The sequence below is a fragment of the Ascochyta rabiei genome, chromosome 22 (assembly GCF_004011695.2).
Source record: "Ascochyta rabiei chromosome 22, complete sequence".
Classification (NCBI taxonomy): domain Eukaryota; kingdom Fungi; phylum Ascomycota; class Dothideomycetes; order Pleosporales; family Didymellaceae; genus Ascochyta; species Ascochyta rabiei.
This window is the reverse complement of record NC_082426.1, coordinates 526079-545170: the sequence shown is the minus strand read 5'-3', so window position 1 is coordinate 545170 and position 19092 is coordinate 526079. Positions and strand designations below refer to the sequence as shown.

At 54.4% G+C, this 19092-nt stretch overlaps 7 protein-coding genes across 7 annotated transcripts, besides 9 other annotated features; 3 read left to right on the top strand and 4 right to left on the bottom strand.

Annotated features, from left to right (window-relative positions):
- Nucleotides 1-460: 460 nt before the first annotated feature.
- Nucleotides 461-490: a tandem repeat.
- A 720-nt stretch (nt 491-1210) lies between these two features.
- EKO05_0011387 (Ubiquitinyl hydrolase 1) lies at nt 1211-5892 on the bottom strand (the record flags this gene model as incomplete). Its single annotated transcript, XM_038944379.2, has 2 exons — nt 1211-1911; nt 1968-5892. The coding sequence occupies 2 exons, from the start codon at nt 5890-5892 to the stop codon at nt 1211-1213; spliced, it is 4626 nt and encodes a 1541-aa protein (XP_038792576.2).
- Nucleotides 2739-2773: a tandem repeat.
- Nucleotides 5644-5723: a tandem repeat.
- A 351-nt stretch (nt 5893-6243) lies between the features above and the next one.
- Nucleotides 6244-6310: a tandem repeat.
- Nucleotides 6311-6713: 403 nt separating this feature from the next.
- On the bottom strand, nt 6714-8518 carry EKO05_0011386 (Ubiquitinyl hydrolase 1; the record flags this gene model as incomplete). The annotated part of the gene is made up of 2 exons (XM_038944276.1): nt 6714-8266; nt 8314-8518. The coding sequence occupies 2 exons, from the start codon at nt 8516-8518 to the stop codon at nt 6714-6716; spliced, it is 1758 nt and encodes a 585-aa protein (XP_038792575.1).
- Nucleotides 7552-7581: a tandem repeat.
- Nucleotides 8519-9007: 489 nt separating the features above from the next.
- Nucleotides 9008-9050: a tandem repeat.
- A 218-nt stretch (nt 9051-9268) lies between these two features.
- Nucleotides 9269-10387, bottom strand: EKO05_0011385 (uncharacterized protein; the record flags this gene model as incomplete). The annotated part of the gene is made up of 6 exons (XM_038944420.1): nt 9269-9435; nt 9491-9902; nt 9957-10035; nt 10088-10127; nt 10229-10328; nt 10385-10387. 6 exons carry the CDS (start codon nt 10385-10387, stop codon nt 9269-9271), a joined length of 801 nt encoding a protein of 266 aa, XP_038792574.1.
- A 91-nt stretch (nt 10388-10478) lies between these two features.
- Nucleotides 10479-10517: a tandem repeat.
- Nucleotides 10518-10977: 460 nt separating this feature from the next.
- Nucleotides 10978-11003: a tandem repeat.
- Nucleotides 11004-11173: 170 nt separating this feature from the next.
- Nucleotides 11174-11324: a tandem repeat.
- Nucleotides 11325-11593: 269 nt separating this feature from the next.
- On the top strand, nt 11594-14199 carry EKO05_0011384 (uncharacterized protein; the record flags this gene model as incomplete). Its single annotated transcript, XM_038944274.2, has 3 exons — nt 11594-12733; nt 12779-14077; nt 14128-14199. 3 exons carry the CDS (start codon nt 11594-11596, stop codon nt 14197-14199), a joined length of 2511 nt encoding a protein of 836 aa, XP_038792573.2.
- A 1044-nt stretch (nt 14200-15243) lies between these two features.
- On the top strand, nt 15244-16010 carry EKO05_0011383 (Endo-1,4-beta-xylanase; the record flags this gene model as incomplete). Its single annotated transcript, XM_038944296.1, has 2 exons — nt 15244-15447; nt 15522-16010. The coding sequence occupies 2 exons, from the start codon at nt 15244-15246 to the stop codon at nt 16008-16010; spliced, it is 693 nt and encodes a 230-aa protein (XP_038792572.1).
- A 307-nt stretch (nt 16011-16317) lies between these two features.
- Nucleotides 16318-17340, bottom strand: EKO05_0011382 (uncharacterized protein; the record flags this gene model as incomplete). The annotated part of the gene is made up of 1 exon (XM_038947547.1): nt 16318-17340. The coding sequence occupies one exon, from the start codon at nt 17338-17340 to the stop codon at nt 16318-16320; it is 1023 nt and encodes a 340-aa protein (XP_038792571.1).
- Nucleotides 17341-17567: 227 nt separating this feature from the next.
- On the top strand, nt 17568-18773 carry EKO05_0011381 (uncharacterized protein; the record flags this gene model as incomplete). Its single annotated transcript, XM_038947546.1, has 1 exon — nt 17568-18773. The coding sequence occupies one exon, from the start codon at nt 17568-17570 to the stop codon at nt 18771-18773; it is 1206 nt and encodes a 401-aa protein (XP_038792570.1).
- Nucleotides 18774-19092: the final 319 nt, after the last annotated feature.

The following is a 19092-nucleotide window of genomic DNA, read 5'->3' as shown; positions in this document are numbered from 1 at the left end:
AGAGTTCCATGTGCCGATATCTTCAACATCCTTGTAGTTCTTGTAGCAGTACTCCATCTTGCGCTTTCCAAGGTCTTGGTTGCCGTCACTGGCTTCTTCCCAGGCAAGATTGTGTCCATTCTGTGCACTGGCTGGATAGCCAAGGTTGTTGGCCTAGCGAGTGAAAGAAGGCATGACTACACCGCAGTGCAATCGATTCCGTGTCACTGCGTCGGTGTAGCAGTACTTGACTGCCCGAAGCTGTCGATTGCCTACGGTTGACTAGGGGCCATGGCTGTCTAATCCCAAGCTTGAATGGACCAGTGCTTCCGTACGGTGCTTGCGCCGAGACTGCATCGGGGACCATGATAGTATCCGACCGTACGCGGCAAGTCCTCTCGCCATGGACCAGAGAGCCGAGGATGCCCAGACCGATAAAGAAGTGTAACGTGTGGAGCATCACAAATGGCGAGGCTATCGGGAAGAAGAAGAAGAAGGAGGAGGAAGAGGATGGGTAACAAGTTCTGGGAAGCAAAGGTTCCTGGGATTGTCGCCAAGTTAAAGGTGAAGGGGCCTCTGGCACGTTGATTAGTATACGTGTGAGTGAACCTTCACTCTCAACCATAGCAAACCCGGGCAATGCCATCCTGATGCTGAGAGGCGATGACGGGAAACCTCAAGACAACGTTTTTGTTGTCGACAACGACAAAAACTTGTAGTGCAATGACATCTGTTTGTGGTGGAAAGTGGGCCCATGTGATAGGGCAGTGGCTTCTTCAGAGGATTGGGTCAAGTTGAGAGGTTTTCTGCATTGGTGAGCGTGCCCACGACAGTAGTCACCATGAACAAAAGCAGCATCTGTATCGAGCAGTAGATGCTGCGGGCGATCAACTACGTTACGTGGAAACTCCCAATTGTTCACGACCACACTATAACAGTTGTTCCAGGCCCGGCTCGAGAGCTAAACTTTTGATTACAGACCTGTAAACGCCAACTCATTTATCAAGGCGCCACTTCCAAATACCCAGTCTCATCTTATACAGCCCAGTCCGTTCATGCCTATCATTCAATCGTCTAGTCTAATATATAGCATGAGAATGCAGGAAGAATTAGTACCCGTTATTTCTCAGAGCTTTCCCTCTATACTTGAGAAGCATCGACGCGTAGCCAGCAAGGACTCCAGCATACTACCCAACTACAAATGCCATCCAGGAACTCAGAAGAGCGATCTCTAATCGGCCTCAACATAGATATCCTTGACCTCTTCGTCATCACCTCTAGGCAAGGGCTGGATGGTATGCATAGGCGTCGAGGCGCCGTATTGCGTGCCCATCTCATCGTCGCCAAAATCCTCCAACATACGCTGCTCCAGGAACTCACCGTTGTTGGAACCCGGGTTCGGCGCGTCAGAAGCAACATCATCCGAGTCGTTTGCGTGGTTTGGACTGCCAATATGATCAAAGCTCCACGCGGGCTCATCATTGAGGTATGAGGGAGCGAGCGGCCCATACATCATACTGCCCGCATCAGTATCAAGACCGTTGAAGTTGTTTTCTTCGTAGAATGTCTCATCATCATACGAAGGTGGGCTATTGTCCTCGAGAGTCTCGACTCCTGCTCCGCTCCCTCGAGGGGTTACGGCTGCCAAAAGGGCTGAGCCACCCTCGTGCAGGGCTCCGACTCCCGCTCCTGCTGCGCCAGCTCTCGACGATCCATTGCGGGACGAGCCGCCGAGGCGCGAGCCATTTCCCGCCGGTGAGCGCGATCGGTTCTCGGTTTCAGAGTCATCCTCAGAGCCGGCATCGACCTCCTTCTGGACGATCTTTTGCAGTGATGGTGGACCTAAAGGGTGATCGGTTCGGCGACGATAGAAGAGCAGATAGGCAGCCTTGGTGACAGCACCCTCTCCTGAGGATCTCGATACCGAAGAATCTATATGATGTCAATACTCTTCTGGAACACATTCATATGCAAAGCTCAATGCTTACCGTTGTAGTCGTACCACTGCTTATCGAAGAAGTTCTGAGCAGTGGCTGTGTAGTGGCCGCCTCCCAGACCACCATAATGGTTATCCACCGCGAACAGATCGTACACAAGACTCTTGTCTTCGGGAAAGCCGACCTTGCCGGTCAGATTTAGACCTTCGACAGGAAAGTCGACCTTGTCGTCGATCTTGTCCCTGAAGGACCGGAACCCACTAAACCGTTTCAGGTGGATGATAAGAATATCAGGCACCGTCCATATATCAAGCGTCTTGGTTGCGCGACGCATCTCCTTGCAGTTGCTGCAGTACCAGGGATTGTCCTCAGAAAGGGTCTCAGTCTTTGTGGTTTCCATGAGACATTCGTCTAATGTGATACCGCTTTTCTTGCGAGCGCTTCGCTTAGCCTTCTTCTCCTGTATCTCAGGGTCGTCGAATGTTTGGACGGTCTTCATAACATCCATACCGCGCGAATCATCTGCCGATGTGCCACCGAAGAGTGCATCGTAAGCTTCAGGGTTCCACTCAAGTACAAGAGCTTCTCCTAAGCGGATCAGACCATCATTTTCATCATCAGGGTTGTCAGGGTAGATGGGCTGGTCAGGAACTCTGGCTTTCTTTAGCTTCCAGTTTTTGTTGTTCTTGTGCTTCCGCTCCAGCTTTCGCTCATGCTTCCTTGCCTTCTTGCTCTTCTTTTTCTGTCGCCCGCCCCTCAGGGGCTCAGAAGGCTCGTTTGACTGCATTTCTTCGTCGCTGCTAATATTGGCCTGCTCGATAGCAGCCTCAGAATCGGCATTAGCATCGGCACCAACAGTGGACTGGGGTGAACGTTCATCCTCGCTCGATGATTCGCTGCCTGCACGGGAGGATTGTTCAGAGTCTGCTCGCTCCAAGGGTACAGGAATCCGCTTGGAGATAGGTTCCAAGGGCTTCTGATGATCAATCGTGTTCCAGCCAGTCGGAACAAATTCAGCTCCTTTGCGGGAATGTTTCATCTCGAATAGCTGCCTGAATTCAGGGCTGATGAAGCTATCAGCTTTGAGAACGTCCGAGAATTCGACATGGCCCGCTTCCTCGGCAACGACTGACTCGTTGTCCATCATGGTGACCTCGACCATATCTTCACCCTCAATAGAGCTGTCCTTGATGTGTGCGTCACTATCAGGCAAGGTATCCTCTTCAGTCGTCAAAACCACGTCTGATCCCGGACGGGATTGGTCTGAGGAGTTACCGTTGAGTTCCGTAAGGATGGGTCGAGTTGTAGACTGCGCGACCTTTGCAAGCACTTTGCGCAAGATCGCATCGTAGTCTTTTGCTTCTTCTCTAGTCACCACGATATGGAATGGCCACAATGCCATAGCGTATGCTTGCCCCCGGTACGAGGACATACTGGGCCCCCGGTGAAATACCGGGATCATGATCCGGTCATGGAGTGGTGATGCTGAAGTGGGAATGTCTTCTTCAGAAGAGTGAGACATGAAACTTTTGTACTTGGCCTTCTTCTTAGGCGCAGGCCAGTTGCTGGGAGCATGTTCCAGCTCGTAGAAGTAAATATCATCGCGGGTAGCGATGTTGCATTCCGATATTGTGGCATCGTCTTCCAGATGGCGGTAAAACTTGTGGCTGTAGACTTCTGAGGCCATTAATCGGTTGGTCTTCACGCCACCGAAACGCTTGCCGACGTACTCCTTCAGCATCTTTATTGTAGCGTTCTTGTCGATATCAACATCGAGCTGTTGAATTTCCCCATACAGGGGTACGTATGTGATTGTGTGTGCCCAGGCTTGCTCGATAGGTAGTTGTAAAGTCAACTGGCTGTAAGGATCGAACGTAATGCTGACTTTGTCACACTCTGGACACACCATCGTGTTCTTGTAGAAGCCGTTGAATAGATCAGTCGACACAGAGTCATTCCGTGCGCGATGATTCGATCGATAGATCTCACCAAGCTGCTTCATGGCCTCGGGATCGCGGAATGTGTTGTCGTCTGAATCCGGGTTCTCTTTGTAGGGTTTGTTGATAATGCGGTTGAGATCTTCGTGAAGAGCATCGATAAGCCAGCTAAGGAACTCCTGCGAATCTTGCTGACCATAGCCACTGAATCGGCCCTCGGCTCTGCCGAGAGTCTGCTTGAAGTTTTTGGGCGAAAACGAGGATGAGGCATTGACGCTATAAATGCCATCTAAGAGCTGAGCATACACGCTCGCAATGGCACCTTTGTAGCCAATAGGGTTGACCTTGTTCACTTCCTCTTTCCACTTGTTGTTGAGGAAATAGAGGCTGAGCTCTTCCACGCTTCGCAAACATTGCAAAGCGGAGTTCATGTAGCAAGTATTGCCCAGGTTTGTCAGGCCAACGTGGCCACGGACTTTGCCGTTGCGCGTTCTGCCTCGCGTAAGTGGACCACCAGTAGGAGTGCTTCTACCACTCGTGTTGGCACTCTTCAAACCTTCTCTGAGCTGTGCTGCAGTTTTGAATTTGGTGGTGATGGGAACAGTGTCTGATATGTATTCGCCTTTCTCGTCGGCTTCTTCGAGTACAATGACCTGGTCCTGTGTAAGACCAGCAGCGTCCAGAGTCAGTAGGGGGTTGAACTCTTCGTTTGCTTTCTCGTCCTTGCCAGTGACTTGCTCGCGTTCAGTGCCGTTTGTTAGACCGGCAAAGCGTGCAGTGTCCATGATCAATGACAGGTGCGCTGCGGCTTCGCCAGCAACCGGCGATCCGCCTCGTGGTGAGGCGTCTGGCGTCAATATGCCCGATGGCTGTGGCTGCGTCATCGGCCGTGATTCGTCTGAGGGTGCGGTCGTGAGCAGTCTCCACACGCGGACCTTGCTGTTCGAGTCGATACCGGCAGCCTTTTTTGCGACATGAAGGAAATTTTGAAAATGGTCGCTCCTGCTGGCGGCAATCCGCTGTGCGGGCTTCGCCTCCTCAGTTGGCGTTGCTGCAAGCCGTCGAACTTTGCGAATTGTCAGGACAGGAGGGTTGAGCTCCCACTGCAGATTTGTGCTGCTCTTGTCGGGCACGGTGTTCTGGACATGACGGCGAATGACAGGACTACCGTCCTTCAGCCCGTACCAGCCTACCACCAGGTCCCAGGCTCTCGCAGGCAATACCTCGAGGTTTTGATGGAGCATCAATCCCTTGCGCAACGGTACAAAGTCGTTGCCACTCAGGTCTACCAGACGAGTTTTCAGAGCTTCGGTATCGACAAGAGCCGAGTTGTCGATGGGTCCGATTGGGCCCTGCGTCGCCTCCTTGCTGTACTCTTGTGGCCTGGTTCGGCCGTCGGAGGTGCGGGCAGACACTCGCTCCAGCCAGGCCTCAGAGATGATGTAACCTTCCTGGCGCTCCTCGAGGTCAGACGCCATCATGGCCATGACTGTGGCAACCTGCTCGTCGAGGCTGGGCACGGCGGTTCGCGGCGGTGCAGCGTCGACGCTAGTGGCTGACGAGCCCGTGTTGGACGCATCAGCCTCGGAGGTGCCGCTGTTGTTGGGCGCGTCTGCCATCTCTACGGACGTAGCCCGGGCGCTGCGCTGGAGAGCGGCTGCGGGGAGTGGCTTGGTGGGTCGTGGGCTCGACTGGCTCGTTGAGGGTGCGTCGACGTCCATGTGGCCGGCGGCGTCCATGTCTGAGTGCAGGCGTTTGGCGGGCGAGGAGGCGCGGTGGGCGGTGCGCTGGCCTGGAGTGCCTGTGGTGCCTGTGGTGCCTGGAGTGCCTGTGGTGCCTGTGGTGCCTGGAGTGCCTGGAGTGCCTGGGTCAGACGAGGCGATGCGCGTGCGCTCCGACGAGTCAGCCATGGAGCTGTCGGTGCTCTCGAGGCTGAGGTTCGCGTACGCCTCACTCGGCGAGCTCGCCCCGGTGGCTACTTCGCCCCGCACGGTCGGGGTGCTGTTCTCCTGCGACGCTTCTTTGACTGCCTCCTTCATGTGGGGTGGCAGGAAGCGCGGCGGCGGCGAGGTGGATGGGTGCGGGGATGACCGAGGGGATGCTACAGGCGTGCCCTCATTCGACGACGGCGATGTTTTGCGCGGCCCGGTTTGCGTGTTGCTTGTTTGCGCGGCGGTCACGGTCTTGCGTTTCTTGGTGGATGCCGTTGTGAAGCGCGGAGGCCTGCCCGGAGCCTCGACAGCTCCAAGACAGACACGGCAGGCAGAGAACAGTCGGGCACCCGTGGAGCGCGTAGCGGCGCCAGTCAAGGGCGAGCAGCTCACGGGGAAGGTGAAGCAGGAAGCGGCGAAGGCGTGGGGCAAGCGCAATCGGCGCGGAAGGAGCGTCGGGCGTAGGGCGTAGGGCGTAGAGCGTGCAGCGTAGGGCGTAGAGCGTACAGCGTACAGCGTACAGCGTGCAGCGTGTAGAGCCGTGTGGTTTGGAAAAGAACTCGCACTCCGTCACAGCCCTCCAGTTTGCCCGTCGCCCGCTCTGCGCTGAGAGGATACACTAGGTCTAGCAGCCTCGCTTAACACCCACCGCAGGGCTGAAGGCCCCAGGCACATGGATGGCAGCGCCAGTACCAGTCGCAGAGCAGGTCTGACTCTCTCTCGACTCTCCACGTAGGCTGAGTGCTGTGTCCATGTGGCAATGCCATGGCCGTGGATTGCCACGGCAAAAGGACCTTGCGCTCCCAGCAAGCGGCATGTCACGACGAAAATCGTATTGAACTTCATGTCATCATCATGTTTGGCGTCGAGATGCTATGCTACCATGCCGGTCAAGGCCCAAAAGCACGACCAGCAGTCTACCTAAACCCTCATTTCGATCCGCTCTTGAGCCACGCAAACGCAGACGCACCACCCACTGGATTAGTAGACCGTTGTTTGCTCGCAGCCGCGCGATTCTCGTCCTTCTCGCGAGACACGTTGCGGCTCAGCGACGGTGCAGGCGGATTCGTACTCGACTCAGCCTCCTCCTTCCTCTTGCCGTCATCGAAGAAGCGTGACTGACCCGTGGCAGACGCCGAGGTCGAAGCCGAGAAGGTGCGCGAAGATGACCTTGCAGGTCTCAACACCTTGATCTCACGACGCTGCTCGCCAGAAGCGGTCGTAGTAGTTTTACCCACGTTTGCCCAATCCAGCGAGCCGCTGCTTGCTTTCTCACTCGTGTCACGCCTCCAACTGTTGAGCATAGCTGGCGGTGGCCCTGAGCGCGGATTCGCAGGAGCGGAGCTGGTCAGTTGCGGACCTTTAGAATCGGGACGGTCCAGAGACGTTGAAGAATACGGTCGCTGCTCGAGGCTCAAACGGCCGCTCGAACCGCCATCGTCAGAACTTGCCGTCGTCTCAGTGTCCTGAGTCCTGAGTGGACCACTATTCTCTCCTTGTCCCGATTCCAAGAACTTGACTTTGGACTCGGCTGGTGCTGATAGGCCGACGACTGCACTCTTCGAAATAACACTCAATCTGGCGGTAGCGTTGTCTTCATGCCAAGTAAACAGGAACTTGAATGCTTTTTCGTCCTCAGGCCGCACAAGAGGAACCTGGAGCTTGTTACGATCGTCATCGTAAATCATCAAATGATTCGACGAGAAAAGTACGTCTGCGTTGTGCGTTCGGAGGAGATCGCTACCGATGAGAACCTGAATAGCCTTCGATCTGGATCTGGACCTGGATCTGGATCTGTCGTAGTCATCGATTACAGTGAAGTCAACAGTGACGGAGGGAAGATGAGGTGCAGGACGGTCGGACTGAACGGACACCGAGACTGGCACAGCTTCTGGTAGATAGACAGTCAATCTGATCTTCCTGATGCCTTCATCGTCCCGTGTGGTCTGGTCCTGGAATCCAAGGTGCTCGATGAGATGCAAATCTAAGAAAGAGGTATGCGAGCCGGTGCAGACTGCTGCATACAGCAGGGTATCGTGCTTGAAATTAGTGTTGAGCCAGCAACGTATTATGGAAGGCACAGAGCCAAGTATGAACAGACCAGGTGCCAGCCCTGGAGCTTCTACTGGTGTCGTGGGACCATAACTTGTGAGGCTGTTGGCCCTCCCAGACGTCACGGAAAGAACAGACTGACCCGTTGAGCTCTGCCTGCCGTCTGATTTGTGAGAGTAGCTGCGTTCACTTAGGGCATGTCCACCGAGACTGCTACCGGAACGGGGAAGGAGATCCAGTGATGATCGTGAAGCATGTGCCCAGTGACCGTGGTTTGCTGTCTCATCGAAGCGGACGCTGTTGGCACGTGATGTCGTTCCCACGCGCCGAGGCTCATCGTCGGCGTCGAGCTGGAGATTACCAATGAGGTTGCTTGACTGGTCATCGTCAAAGTCGGAGAAGTGCTCGGCCGTGGGCTGCTGTAGAGGAACTGATAGTTGTCAACACGGTGCCGGGAATAGATTGGGTGTAACTCACCCTGCTGCGGGGTACCACCCAGTACGGAGGGGAACGGGGAAGATGTTCCCCAAACGTTCTTCAGGCGGGCGTCTTCGTCTTGTTTTCTCTCCAAGCGAGCGACACGATCAGAAAGCTCGGCTTGATTCTGTTGTACTCGCAGCATCTCGGTCTGAACGCGCCAGAAGTCGTCGCGAGGCTGGAAGGCTATGCTTTCCGGATCCATCTCACCCACGCTCTCATTCCTTGTCGAGAGTACTCAAATGAAGAGGGCCCTCCTGTCGTGGCGGCTCCCCTACCAGCAGACTCCCCTCGCTGTAGTCAACGGCTCCACCCACTTCCACCTCCTCCAACGATCATCCAATCTTGTATTGCCAGAGCTGTGCTGTCGTCTGCAGTTGAGGTTTCAATGTTTCGAGGTTTCGATTCGAAGAGTCAGATGCGAAGTTGGAGGATCGAGCGATTACTTTCGTGGGCTTAAAAGATAGTCGGAGAGGTGTTTTGAAGTGAACAAGAAGCGGGTCTGTTGCAGGTGCGGTGTTGAGGTGCAGGAAGACCACATGCACCAAGGGCTCGAGGATGGGCAATGTGGTGATGTGCAATTGCACTTGCGCAAGAAGAAGCGGCCGTCGTTCCACGTGACGAACAAATCGTATTGAGAAGTACTGTAGACTGCTCGGGAAGAATTCGGGGTAGTGCTTTGTCGCCACAAACCTGTCGTGTCGTGTCGTTGTCGCTGTCGTTGTCGTTGTCGTTGTTCAAGTTTGTTTGTTCCTGAGGTCCGTTGCAAGGTACGCCACGGAGGACTAGAGGACTAGCTCGTGGGGGTGGGGCTATAACTAATAAGCTTCATCACCAACATCATTACCAGAGCAATGGAAGCACGCCCTGGCTTGAACGCTTAACACTTGACAACGGATGCGGTTTGCTTGTTGGTATGTCTAGAAAACAAGTCGATGCGGTTTAATAATGTTATCTAAGGGGATGGCTTCGATGCCTCCCAAGTCTTCCATGCCTCCTCGTCGTTCCATCCAGGCAGTACGGTTGGCAGCTTCTCCGCCACCTGATCTGGCCATCGTCGGGCAATGAGCTTCGTCACCTCTTGATACAGAATTTCGTACCCTGCCGGATGAAAGTGAAGGCCTACATCTTGTCAGTCATGAAACCCAGTCCACAGTACAGGAGCGCATGTACATACCGTCGTACATCAACTCGACCAAAGCATCGTTCTGCGCTATCTCCAGCGATCCTGGAAGCAAGTCTCCCAATTTCCACCCGGCTATCTGGAAGTTGGCTTTTGCCATGAAAGCCTTCCACAAGTTGACAACAGGCAGATCAAGCTTGATACCTAGCTCGACAACTGCATCGGCGTATTCCTTGGTTGTGGCTGCCGTCCGCGAGACCGAAGTATACCCGCTCTCCTGGTCTCGCGGCCACCAAAGATGCTCGTTGATAGGCGGAGGAGCGATGAGAATGATGCGAGGGTTGTGGGCCACGATCTGCGGATGAGTGACGATCTTCTCCAAGTTGGCCTTGTACTCGTCGAGAGGAATGTGCTGCTTGTTGGGGGCGCCCGGGAGTGAGGCATCATTGGCACCGAAGAAGATTGTCTTGCGTTGTCAGTCAAAGAAAATGCTCGGTTAGTAGAGCGCTGCGTATCGTACCAGGAAGCGGATTTTGGCCTGCTCGGGGGAAGGTATGATACTAGGCAGCACGCTGAGTGCCTGGCGCGTGTTGTATCCGCTTTCACAGTATCAGTCTTTGGGCAATCGACTCCCGTGTTTGGGAAACGAACCTAAAGCCACGATTGACCACATCGAGCCGTCTTATGTAGTCTAAGCAAGCAGTCAGCCTGCAGGGTGACGCAGATGAGCCTCAGGACACGGCGGGAGAAATCCAGAGATGGCGTGGGAGGTTCAGAAGTGCCAAGACATACCAGCCTGGAGCGCTGCAGAGAAGCCGAAGCCTCTCTGTTGATTGAATGAGTCTTGGGTTATGGAGTCTCCAAACAGGAAGAACTGGTCGTATATAGCAGGCTACTGGAGGCGTCAGATAGGCCCTGCTGCAGTCCGACGTACGGTCAGCCACTCACCATGTCGATAGGGTATCCGCGATCCGATGCAGGGTCTCTGGGCGTCGTCAAAGGTATCACGAGGGTGTGCTTGTTTAGGCAACCTGTTGGATACGCTCTGCTCTGTCTTGGTTGGCTCTGCTCTTGCGCTCTCGAGATGAGGAGCAGTGGTTCAATCCTAGCTATGCGGGTTCTGAAAAGACATAGACGGACAAACTCCCAACGAACACGACGACGGCTTGTTCCCTCCGGCTCAGTTACTCCGGAGCCGTACACGGCAAACGAGGCATGGATGGTTGGTGGGGTATGGCGCGTTTGGGCAGCCTGGCGGTGATTGGTTCGTCGCCTCCCACACACCTTGCTGTCTTTGGCGGTGACCCTGGTCGCTTGGACCCTGAAACGCCTTCGTCATGCTCGCGTGCTGAGAGGGATCACACGCGCCTTTTCCGCTGAGACAAGACAACCATGCAAGCGAGCCTCGGGGTAGCGCGATGAGAGGAGCCGCTTCATGCATTCCACAATGCGCACGGCATCCGGCAGGCAGGAAAGTCGCTGTCTGCAACAGGCGAAACGAACGTTCAAAGATAAGGCGACGTGATCGCCGTTGTAGAAAACAAAGCCAGGCAAGGCAAGGCAAGGCGGCCGAGGTCGCTCCGCGGCGCGTGTGGGAACAAGCAGCGATGCCCAGGTGCTCCACGACACCGCCCTCCTTCAGATGACCTCTGTAGCTGCCTCGAGTCGGCGAAATGTCTCTGAGCGCCCCCGTGTGAATAGATAACTTGCCCGTGCTCCCTCCTTTGCGCACACACACCCTCGCCCTCGCCCTCGCCCTGGCCCTCACCCTCGCCCTGGCCCTCACCCTCGCCCTGGCCCTCACCCTCGCCCTGGCCCTCACCCTCGCCCTGGCCCTCACCCTCGCCCTGGCCCTCACCCTCGCCCTCGCCTTCACCCTCGCCCTCGCTCACCATGCCCAAGTCAATGAGGTCCTACCATAGTGTCGAAGACTACCATGCCGATGACCAAGATGCCGACGACCAAGATGCCGCCGAGCAGCGCGAAGGCCGCGACACAATCAGCAGCACCACGCCCTCATCGCCGATAGCCACCTACCGTTCGCTGCGCCAGACACGAAATTCCGACAACGACCTCGCCCGGAGCGGCCTGTCCGAACGATCCGCCTTGCTGGGCCATGCGCATGGCTCGAGGTCATACATGAGCGTACCTGCGAGCATGCCGGGCACCCCTCGTCCAGGTACGAAGCGTCACAACAGCCAGCTTCCCACAGGCACACGCATGAAGAGCAGAGCAGGCTCCTTCAACCACGCCTTTAGTCAGCGCCTGGTCAATGCCTTGGGCGAGCGCAGGGCGGGCCTGGACGACAGCATGCAGTCTGCCAAAACCTCTCTCTGGCAAGACAACCGAGTCTGGTACGATCAGTTCACATCGACCGACTGGGTGCATGACAACATTGCCGATGCATATCGAGTGAAAGCACTCAGAAGCCGCAAGGACATCAGAGGCCGTTTGGCCGCCTGGTTCGACGGCGCCCAGGGCTGGATCCTTGTGGCCATAATCGGCGTGCTCACTGCCGTTTGCGCGTATTTCGTCAATACCACGGAAAGCACCCTCTTCGATTGGAAGCAGGGCTACTGCACGAACAAGTGGAGCAACGGTCGCAAGACGTGCTGCGACGGCGCTTCCACGTGCGAAAATTGGCTTCACTGGTCCAAGGTCGTCCGCAGCGACAGGCTCGATGTCGTGCACACGCAGTTCGGCTTCTACGTGCTCTCAGTCGTCCTGCTTTCCATGGCATCTTGCCTGCTGACGCTCACGACCAAGACGGTGATCCCTTCAGCTATCTCGCTCGCCACACTGGACGAGAACCTGGGGGCGGAAGTGCGTCGACACTCGGACACTGAGGAAGACGAAGTTCGCAAGCGTAGCAAAAGCCCTCAGACAAAGGTCAACGAAGCCCAGCTTCGTCCGCCTATGGTCTACTACTCTGCTGCTGGCAGTGGAGTTGCCGAAGTCAAGGTCATCCTCAGCGGTTTCGTGCTTCACGGTTATCTTGGACTGCGTACGCTCATCATCAAGACTATAGCTTTGGTCCTCAGTGTGGCATCTGGCCTGAGTCTTGGTAAGGAGGGTCCTTATGTGCACATCGCAACATGCATCGGAAACATTGCCTGTCGCATCTTTTCAAAGTACAGCAACAACGACGGCAAGCGCAGAGAGATTTTGAGTGCCAGTGCTGCAAGTGGTGTAGCGGTCGCCTTTGGTGCCCCGATTGGCGGCGTCCTATTTAGCCTGGAGGAAGTAAGCTACTACTTCCCCTCCAAGACACTGTTCAGGACGTTCTTCTGCTGCATTGTAAGTTTTGAGTCTGCACACTCTATTCTTGACTAATCTCCATAGGCTGCTGCACTGTCGCTGAAGTTCTTGGATCCTTACGGCACCAAGAAGATTGTGCTTTTCGAAGTTCGTTATCATCTTGACTGGAAGTTTTTCGAGCTTGCCACCTTTATATTCACCGGTGCTGTTGGTGGCGTTCTAGGTGCTCTGTTCATCAAAGCTTCACGCATCTGGGCCCGAACATTCCGACGCATTCCAATCATCAAGAAGCACCCTCTTCTCGAGGTATTTCTCGTAGCACTTGTCACCGGTCTCATCAGTTTCTGGAATCGCTACACCAAGCTTCCAGTTACCGAGCTACTGTTTGAGCTGGCCAGCCCCTGCGACACCTACACCAACTCGGGCGATGGCTTGTGTCCAACACGAGAACACATACCGTCGGTGCTCTGGGTCCTGTTTCTCGCCTTTGTCATCAAAGCCGGGCTCACTGTGATCACTTTTGGAATCAAAGTGCCTGCTGGTATCTACGTGCCCTCCATGGTTGTTGGCGGCCTGGCAGGGCGATTCATTGGTCACTCGGTCCAGCTCCTTGCCCTCAGGTTTTCCCACCTAGGTGTATTTGGCGAATGTGTACCAGAAGGTCCACCGGGGTCTTGCGTTGTTCCAGGCGTATACGCCTTAGTCGCCGCTGGTGCAACGATGACTGGTGTCACTCGATTGACCATTACCCTTGCTGTCATCCTTTTCGAATTAACTGGCAGTCTCGATCACGTCTTGCCCTTCTCGCTTGGTATCCTTGTCGCCAAATGGACAGCTGATGCCATCGAACCACTCAGCATCTACGACCTCCTCACCGACATGAACTCGTATCCTTTCCTCGACAACAAAGTTCGCCCAATCTTCACATCCGAGCTTGGCGACATTACACCACGCATACGACCGAACCGTATTATCGATATCTCAGATGATACCCTGATTCCGGCAACTGAGTTGCGTGTCATGCAGCAACTACTTCAAATGGCTGGCGAGCTTGACGGTGGTGTGCCAATTGTCAAACATGGCGTGTTAGTTGGCTTGATCCCAGCACCTGACCTTGAGTTTGCTCTCGACAAACTGGATAACGAGGAAAACACGCTCTGTTTGATGTCGCCACAGGTCGATTGGGCAGCTGGACGGGAACCTCAAGCCTCCAGTGATGACGGAGCGTACCCTCAACACGACCCTAGTGACTTCACACCATACATTGATCCGGCGCCTGTGTCGCTCGATGTGCACTCACCAATGGATTTGGTCTATGAGTGCTTTGTCAAACTGGGATTGAGATACATCTGTGTACTCAGAGATGGCAAATTTGCTGGCTTGGTAAGTTCTGATCAATGATGCGCTATGGGTTCTACTGACAACGTTCACAGGTACACAAAAAATCTTTTGTCAAATACATGAAAGAGCTCGAGCTTAAGGAGAAGAAGAAACATGGTATCTAAGAAAGCACGACTATGTTGGCGTCGCATTACTTTCCTTGTTTTCAGCCCCATACTTTTCGGTGGCACACCCTTCCTCTTTCGGCGTGCATTTGTACATGATATCCACTGCTCCAATGCATTAGAGGGCGTTTTTTTCGGGGGCGAGACAGGAATACAAGAGTTCGATACCAGGCATGGAGGAATGTTCATTACATATGGCGACATCAGGTACCAATAGTACTGCCTCCATCAATGACACAACTGTAAGCAATTTTACAGCCTCACTCGACTATGCAATCTACTTGAAACCCATGACGTTGTTTTAGGCTCGAGCGATGTTCTGCAGCCGGTTAAACGGCTGTCTGGACTTGAAAGGCATTGATCTACCCCATGACTCTTGTTCTACGTACAGTTTGCTTCTTTTGCTCCTGTGGTGTGAAAATAGATTAGCCTTGTGCAATGCTTAAACCCTCGGCAGAAACCTTGGTAAGCTTATGATGCCTTTCCAGGATAACTTGTGTCTACTGGCGATTTTTTGTGCAAAGGCATAATCAACAGGCTGCTAGCTAGTACGGTTTGATCACGCTGAGCCAGAATGTCTTGTAGGCTTACCGTTCTAAACACATCAATCCACAGCTATACGTTGGATTTGCATGAAACAACAGGTACAGACATCAGATGTTTATTCGACGAACCGTAGGGATACAAGGCTTGTAGCTCAACATAGTAAATCAAGACACAGTAGGCAAATACAGCCGGTGGGTATTGCGAAGGCCCAACTAAGGTTCAAGCACGATCAACTGCCTGTCTGCAAGCCAGTGCTGCAGTCATGCACCCCGCGGAACTCGCGGTATATCGGTTTGTTTCTGGACATGGATGCTTGGACGGACAAGGCATAACACTCCTTTAATCTACAGAGCGGCTACATTCAGCCCGCGCCGTTCCCCACATCACCGCGAATGTTGCGATCTGCGTACTGGCTTGTGTATAAAGGCGGCTTTGAGGCCTTATGGATTAGATCCGCCTACTACTACCACCAAACAACACTTTTCTTAATATCTCATCATGGTTGCTCTCTCCTCCATCCTATTTGCCCTTGGCAGCGCCATCACCGCGTTCGCCTCTCCACTGAACCTCATCCTCGAAGCCGAAGCCGCAGACGCTGGCAATCTCACCGCGCGTTCCACGCCCGCTGGAACTGGCACTAACAACGGCTTCTTCTACTCGTTCTGGACCGACGGACAAGGCTCCGTGAACTATAACAATGGCGTTAGTCTTTTTTCACGCTGCCGGCTTCATCCCTGTCAATCGTGCAGAATAGACCAAACTAATCGCGTTGACAGGCGGCTGGCAAATACAACGTAACCTGGTCCAACGTGGGCAACTTTGTGGCAGGAAAAGGATGGAACCCCGGTGCCCGCCGCACCGTCACTTATAGCGGAACCTGGAACGCAGCCAATGTCAACTCGTACATCTCGCTGTACGGTTGGACACGCAACCCGCTGATTGAGTACTACATTGTCGAGTCGTACGGCTCGTACAACCCCAGCAGCGGTGCCACGAAGAAGGGAACCGTCACGTCAGATGGTGGTGTCTATGACATCTACCAAACGACACGTACCAACCAGCCGAGCATTGACGGCACGGCGACCTTTCAGCAGTTCTGGAGCGTAAGGCAGAGCAAGAGGGTTGGGGGAACGATTACGACAGGGAACCATTTTGATGCATGGGCCAACGTCGGACAGAAGCTGGGGACACACAACTACCAAATCCTTGCCACCGAAGGTTACCAGAGCAGCGGGAGTGCCTCGGTCACGGTCCAGGGCCCGTAGATGGACGCTGGAAGTATTGTCCAAAGTCGGTCTGCAGTGTCGAGTTTAGATCCTTGTAAGAAGAGAGGGAGGCATGGCGTAGTAGAAGTAGCTGAGAGGATGTGCATCTTGTAGATATGGATTACACTCATTTGTATGCCAAATATTTCTTGGCTTGACTGACACGCTGTGGTTCTCCCGTGGCCGCTGGAACGCATCTGTGGTCATATCCAGGTACGGTCCTCACAGCTGGACTTCCAATATTAGCAAATTGGACGTTGAGCCTGTTGGACAGAAACCAAAACCATTCGACCTGTTCGAGTGAACGTCATCTCAGAGCATTCCACATCTGATCGATGATTTGGAAAACCGCAGTCACAGTCCGGATCGTCTCCTCGTCAATGTGCTGTCCAAAACGCCGCTGCATCTTATCTGGGTGCCAGCGCACTCTTTCAGTCTTGAGCAGGGCACTCGAGTCTTCCTTCCAAGCCAACGAAGCTCGTAGGAAGCGCTCAATCTCTTCCTTGTCGACATGCTTTGAGTTGCCAGAAAGAACCGGCCATGGTATCAGCTCCCTGATCTTGGTATCCTCAGTCTCGGCTGTGTTCTCTGCGCGGCTTAGATAGTCCCACTTGGTGTTGTAGGTCTCCCATGCTGCTGCTGCCTGCTTCGCCCTCTTCCTTTCCTCGCCCCTCCGTAAACTCTCCTCCATCTGCCGCCTGATGCCTTCCCTCTCCTTTTCCCCTCTCCCTGCTTCCTCGTCATACTTAGAGCGTTGTTTCTTCCTTTCCTGTCGCGCTTTCTCCCTGGCTTCACGCTCCTCGACAATATGCTGGTGGCTCTTCTCCCACATTTTGGTGCGCACAAAATCTGCATATTCGTCCTCGGTCATACGCTCCAGTTTTCCATCTGAACCGGGCTTCTCAGTGGGGTAGATGTTGATGGGCTGCCCGTAGACGCCTTCCCAGTACGCGGCGCCTTCGTCGTCGGCAAGGGCGTCGAAAAGAGACTCGCGAAAAACCTCGTTCTCGTTGGTATCCACATGATCGAAGAGTGACTCGCGGTACCGATGATCCGGGTCGTAGTAGTCGCCGTCAAAAGTTGATGTGGGATGGCGGTCTTCGCGATGTCGATGCTTGTGTTTGCGCCGAGAGTCGTGGCGACTGCGCCTTGCACCGTCGTCGTCTTCCGACCTCTGACGCTTCGAGGATCGCTCCTCTTTGTCTTGGGAGGAAGTTTCACGGTCGTGGCGCGTTTTGCGGCGTGATGACGAGGATTTGAAGTGGAATTTGGAAGGCTTGGCTGTGGTGTAGGCATCCGTCTTGGAGGCGTCGTCAGCCTGGTCCTCCATGGTGAGGACTATGGTGCGATAGTAGCCAGTTGTGCATGAAGTTCGAACAGCGGTGGCCGTGTTAGACGGGGAGAGAGATTCTTTACAGTCATGCAGGCAGGGTGATGGATGGCAGGCGCGGGGGTGAGCGGAGCAAGCGATGATCTCACTGGTGCGCGGGATGTTCTTGGCTCATATGCGACTCTCGATTGCCGTTACAGTTTCATTCTTCCACGACACCACCCATCATGTCCTTCAAATTCGGCCTCAATGTAAAGAACAAACTAGGAAATGGACCCGCAAAGCCTGGGCTCGGGAAAAAGAAGAAAGCCATCTTCGGCGAGGACGAAGAGGATGTAAAAGGCAAAGCGAAAGCCGTCGATAACGTGCAAGAAATCGGCGAGTTCAACTTTGAGGACACCCTTTCCGCCTCCTCCGAACCCTCGAAGCCAGCGCCAATGAAACCGAAGAAAGGGCAACCGCCGGTACCGCCGTCAAAGAAGGCCAAAGCAAAGGAGGATGATCCTACAATAATCGGCTACTCCGCAAGCGCAAAGGAGGCCGAGCAACGCGCTCTCGAAGCCGCACAACTCGATTCTACCATCTACGACTACGACGGTGCCTATGATGCGCTGCACGCCCGACAGGCTGCCATAGCAGCGGCCAACAAGGAAGACGCTGCGGCCCGAAAACCAAAGTACATAGACTCACTCTTCGAAGCCTCGGAGCAGCGCAAGAAGGACCAGTTACGTGCGCGCGACAAACTCCTTGCCCGCGAAAGAGAAGCCGAGGGCGATGAGTTCGCCGACAAGGACAAGTTTGTAACGGGCGCGTACAAGGCGCAGCAAGAAGAAGCGCGCAAAGCAGAGGAGGAGGAAAAGATCCGACTCGAGGAAGAAGAGAGGCAAAAGGCCAAATTTGGCATGCAGGGCTTCCACAAGCAGATGCTTATGGAGCAAGAGAAGCGGCACCAGGAGGCTATGAAGTACGCTGCGGAGGCGGCCAAGGAAGGGGCCAAGCCGTTTGAGGTTGAGATGGAGAAGAGCGACAGGGAGCTTGCCGAGGAGGCGCGGAAGCAGGGGAAAAACATCACCTTGAACGATGCAGGTGAAATCGCGGACAAGCGGCAGCTGCTCAGTGCTGGCTTGAACATTGTTGCAAAGCCAAAGTCGGCTTCTTCCAAGGCAGCGGAAGCGAGTAAGCCTGCTGCCAGTCCGTTGACGTACCAGCCCAAGGCGGGCAAGCAGGCGCAACGGGAACGACAGACACACATGATTGCTGAGCAGATCGAGGCGGCGAACAAGCGCAAAGCGGACGAGGAGGCAGAGGAACAAGCGAAGCTGCAGCATGCAGCCAAGAGCCAGAAGACGGCGACGGAGATCAGCAGTGCAAAGGAGAGATATTTGCAAAGAAAGAGGGAGGCTGCAGAGGCAAAGGCGAAGGCGGGCAAGTAGGCCTGCACCAGTTCGGCAACGTGATACCCATTTACCTAAGAGAGGTCGCAGAAACGCTCAGGCGTAGCAGTTCTGCATCCACACCTAACATCAATGCCCAGAGGTCTCTGGCACTAGCTTTGTGAGACCTCTGATTAGCTAAGAAGCATTGTAGTCTTTTCGATGCTCATGAGCTTGCAGTTCTTCTCCAAAGTTACATCATGTGCATCCTCCCCACATCTGTAGGGAAGAAACAACGCTTGTAGCCAAGATTTTCCATAAGGCGGGAGCCTGTCAGATGTGTTATTCGGTGGTAGCATGACTGTGGTCGAGGAATCGA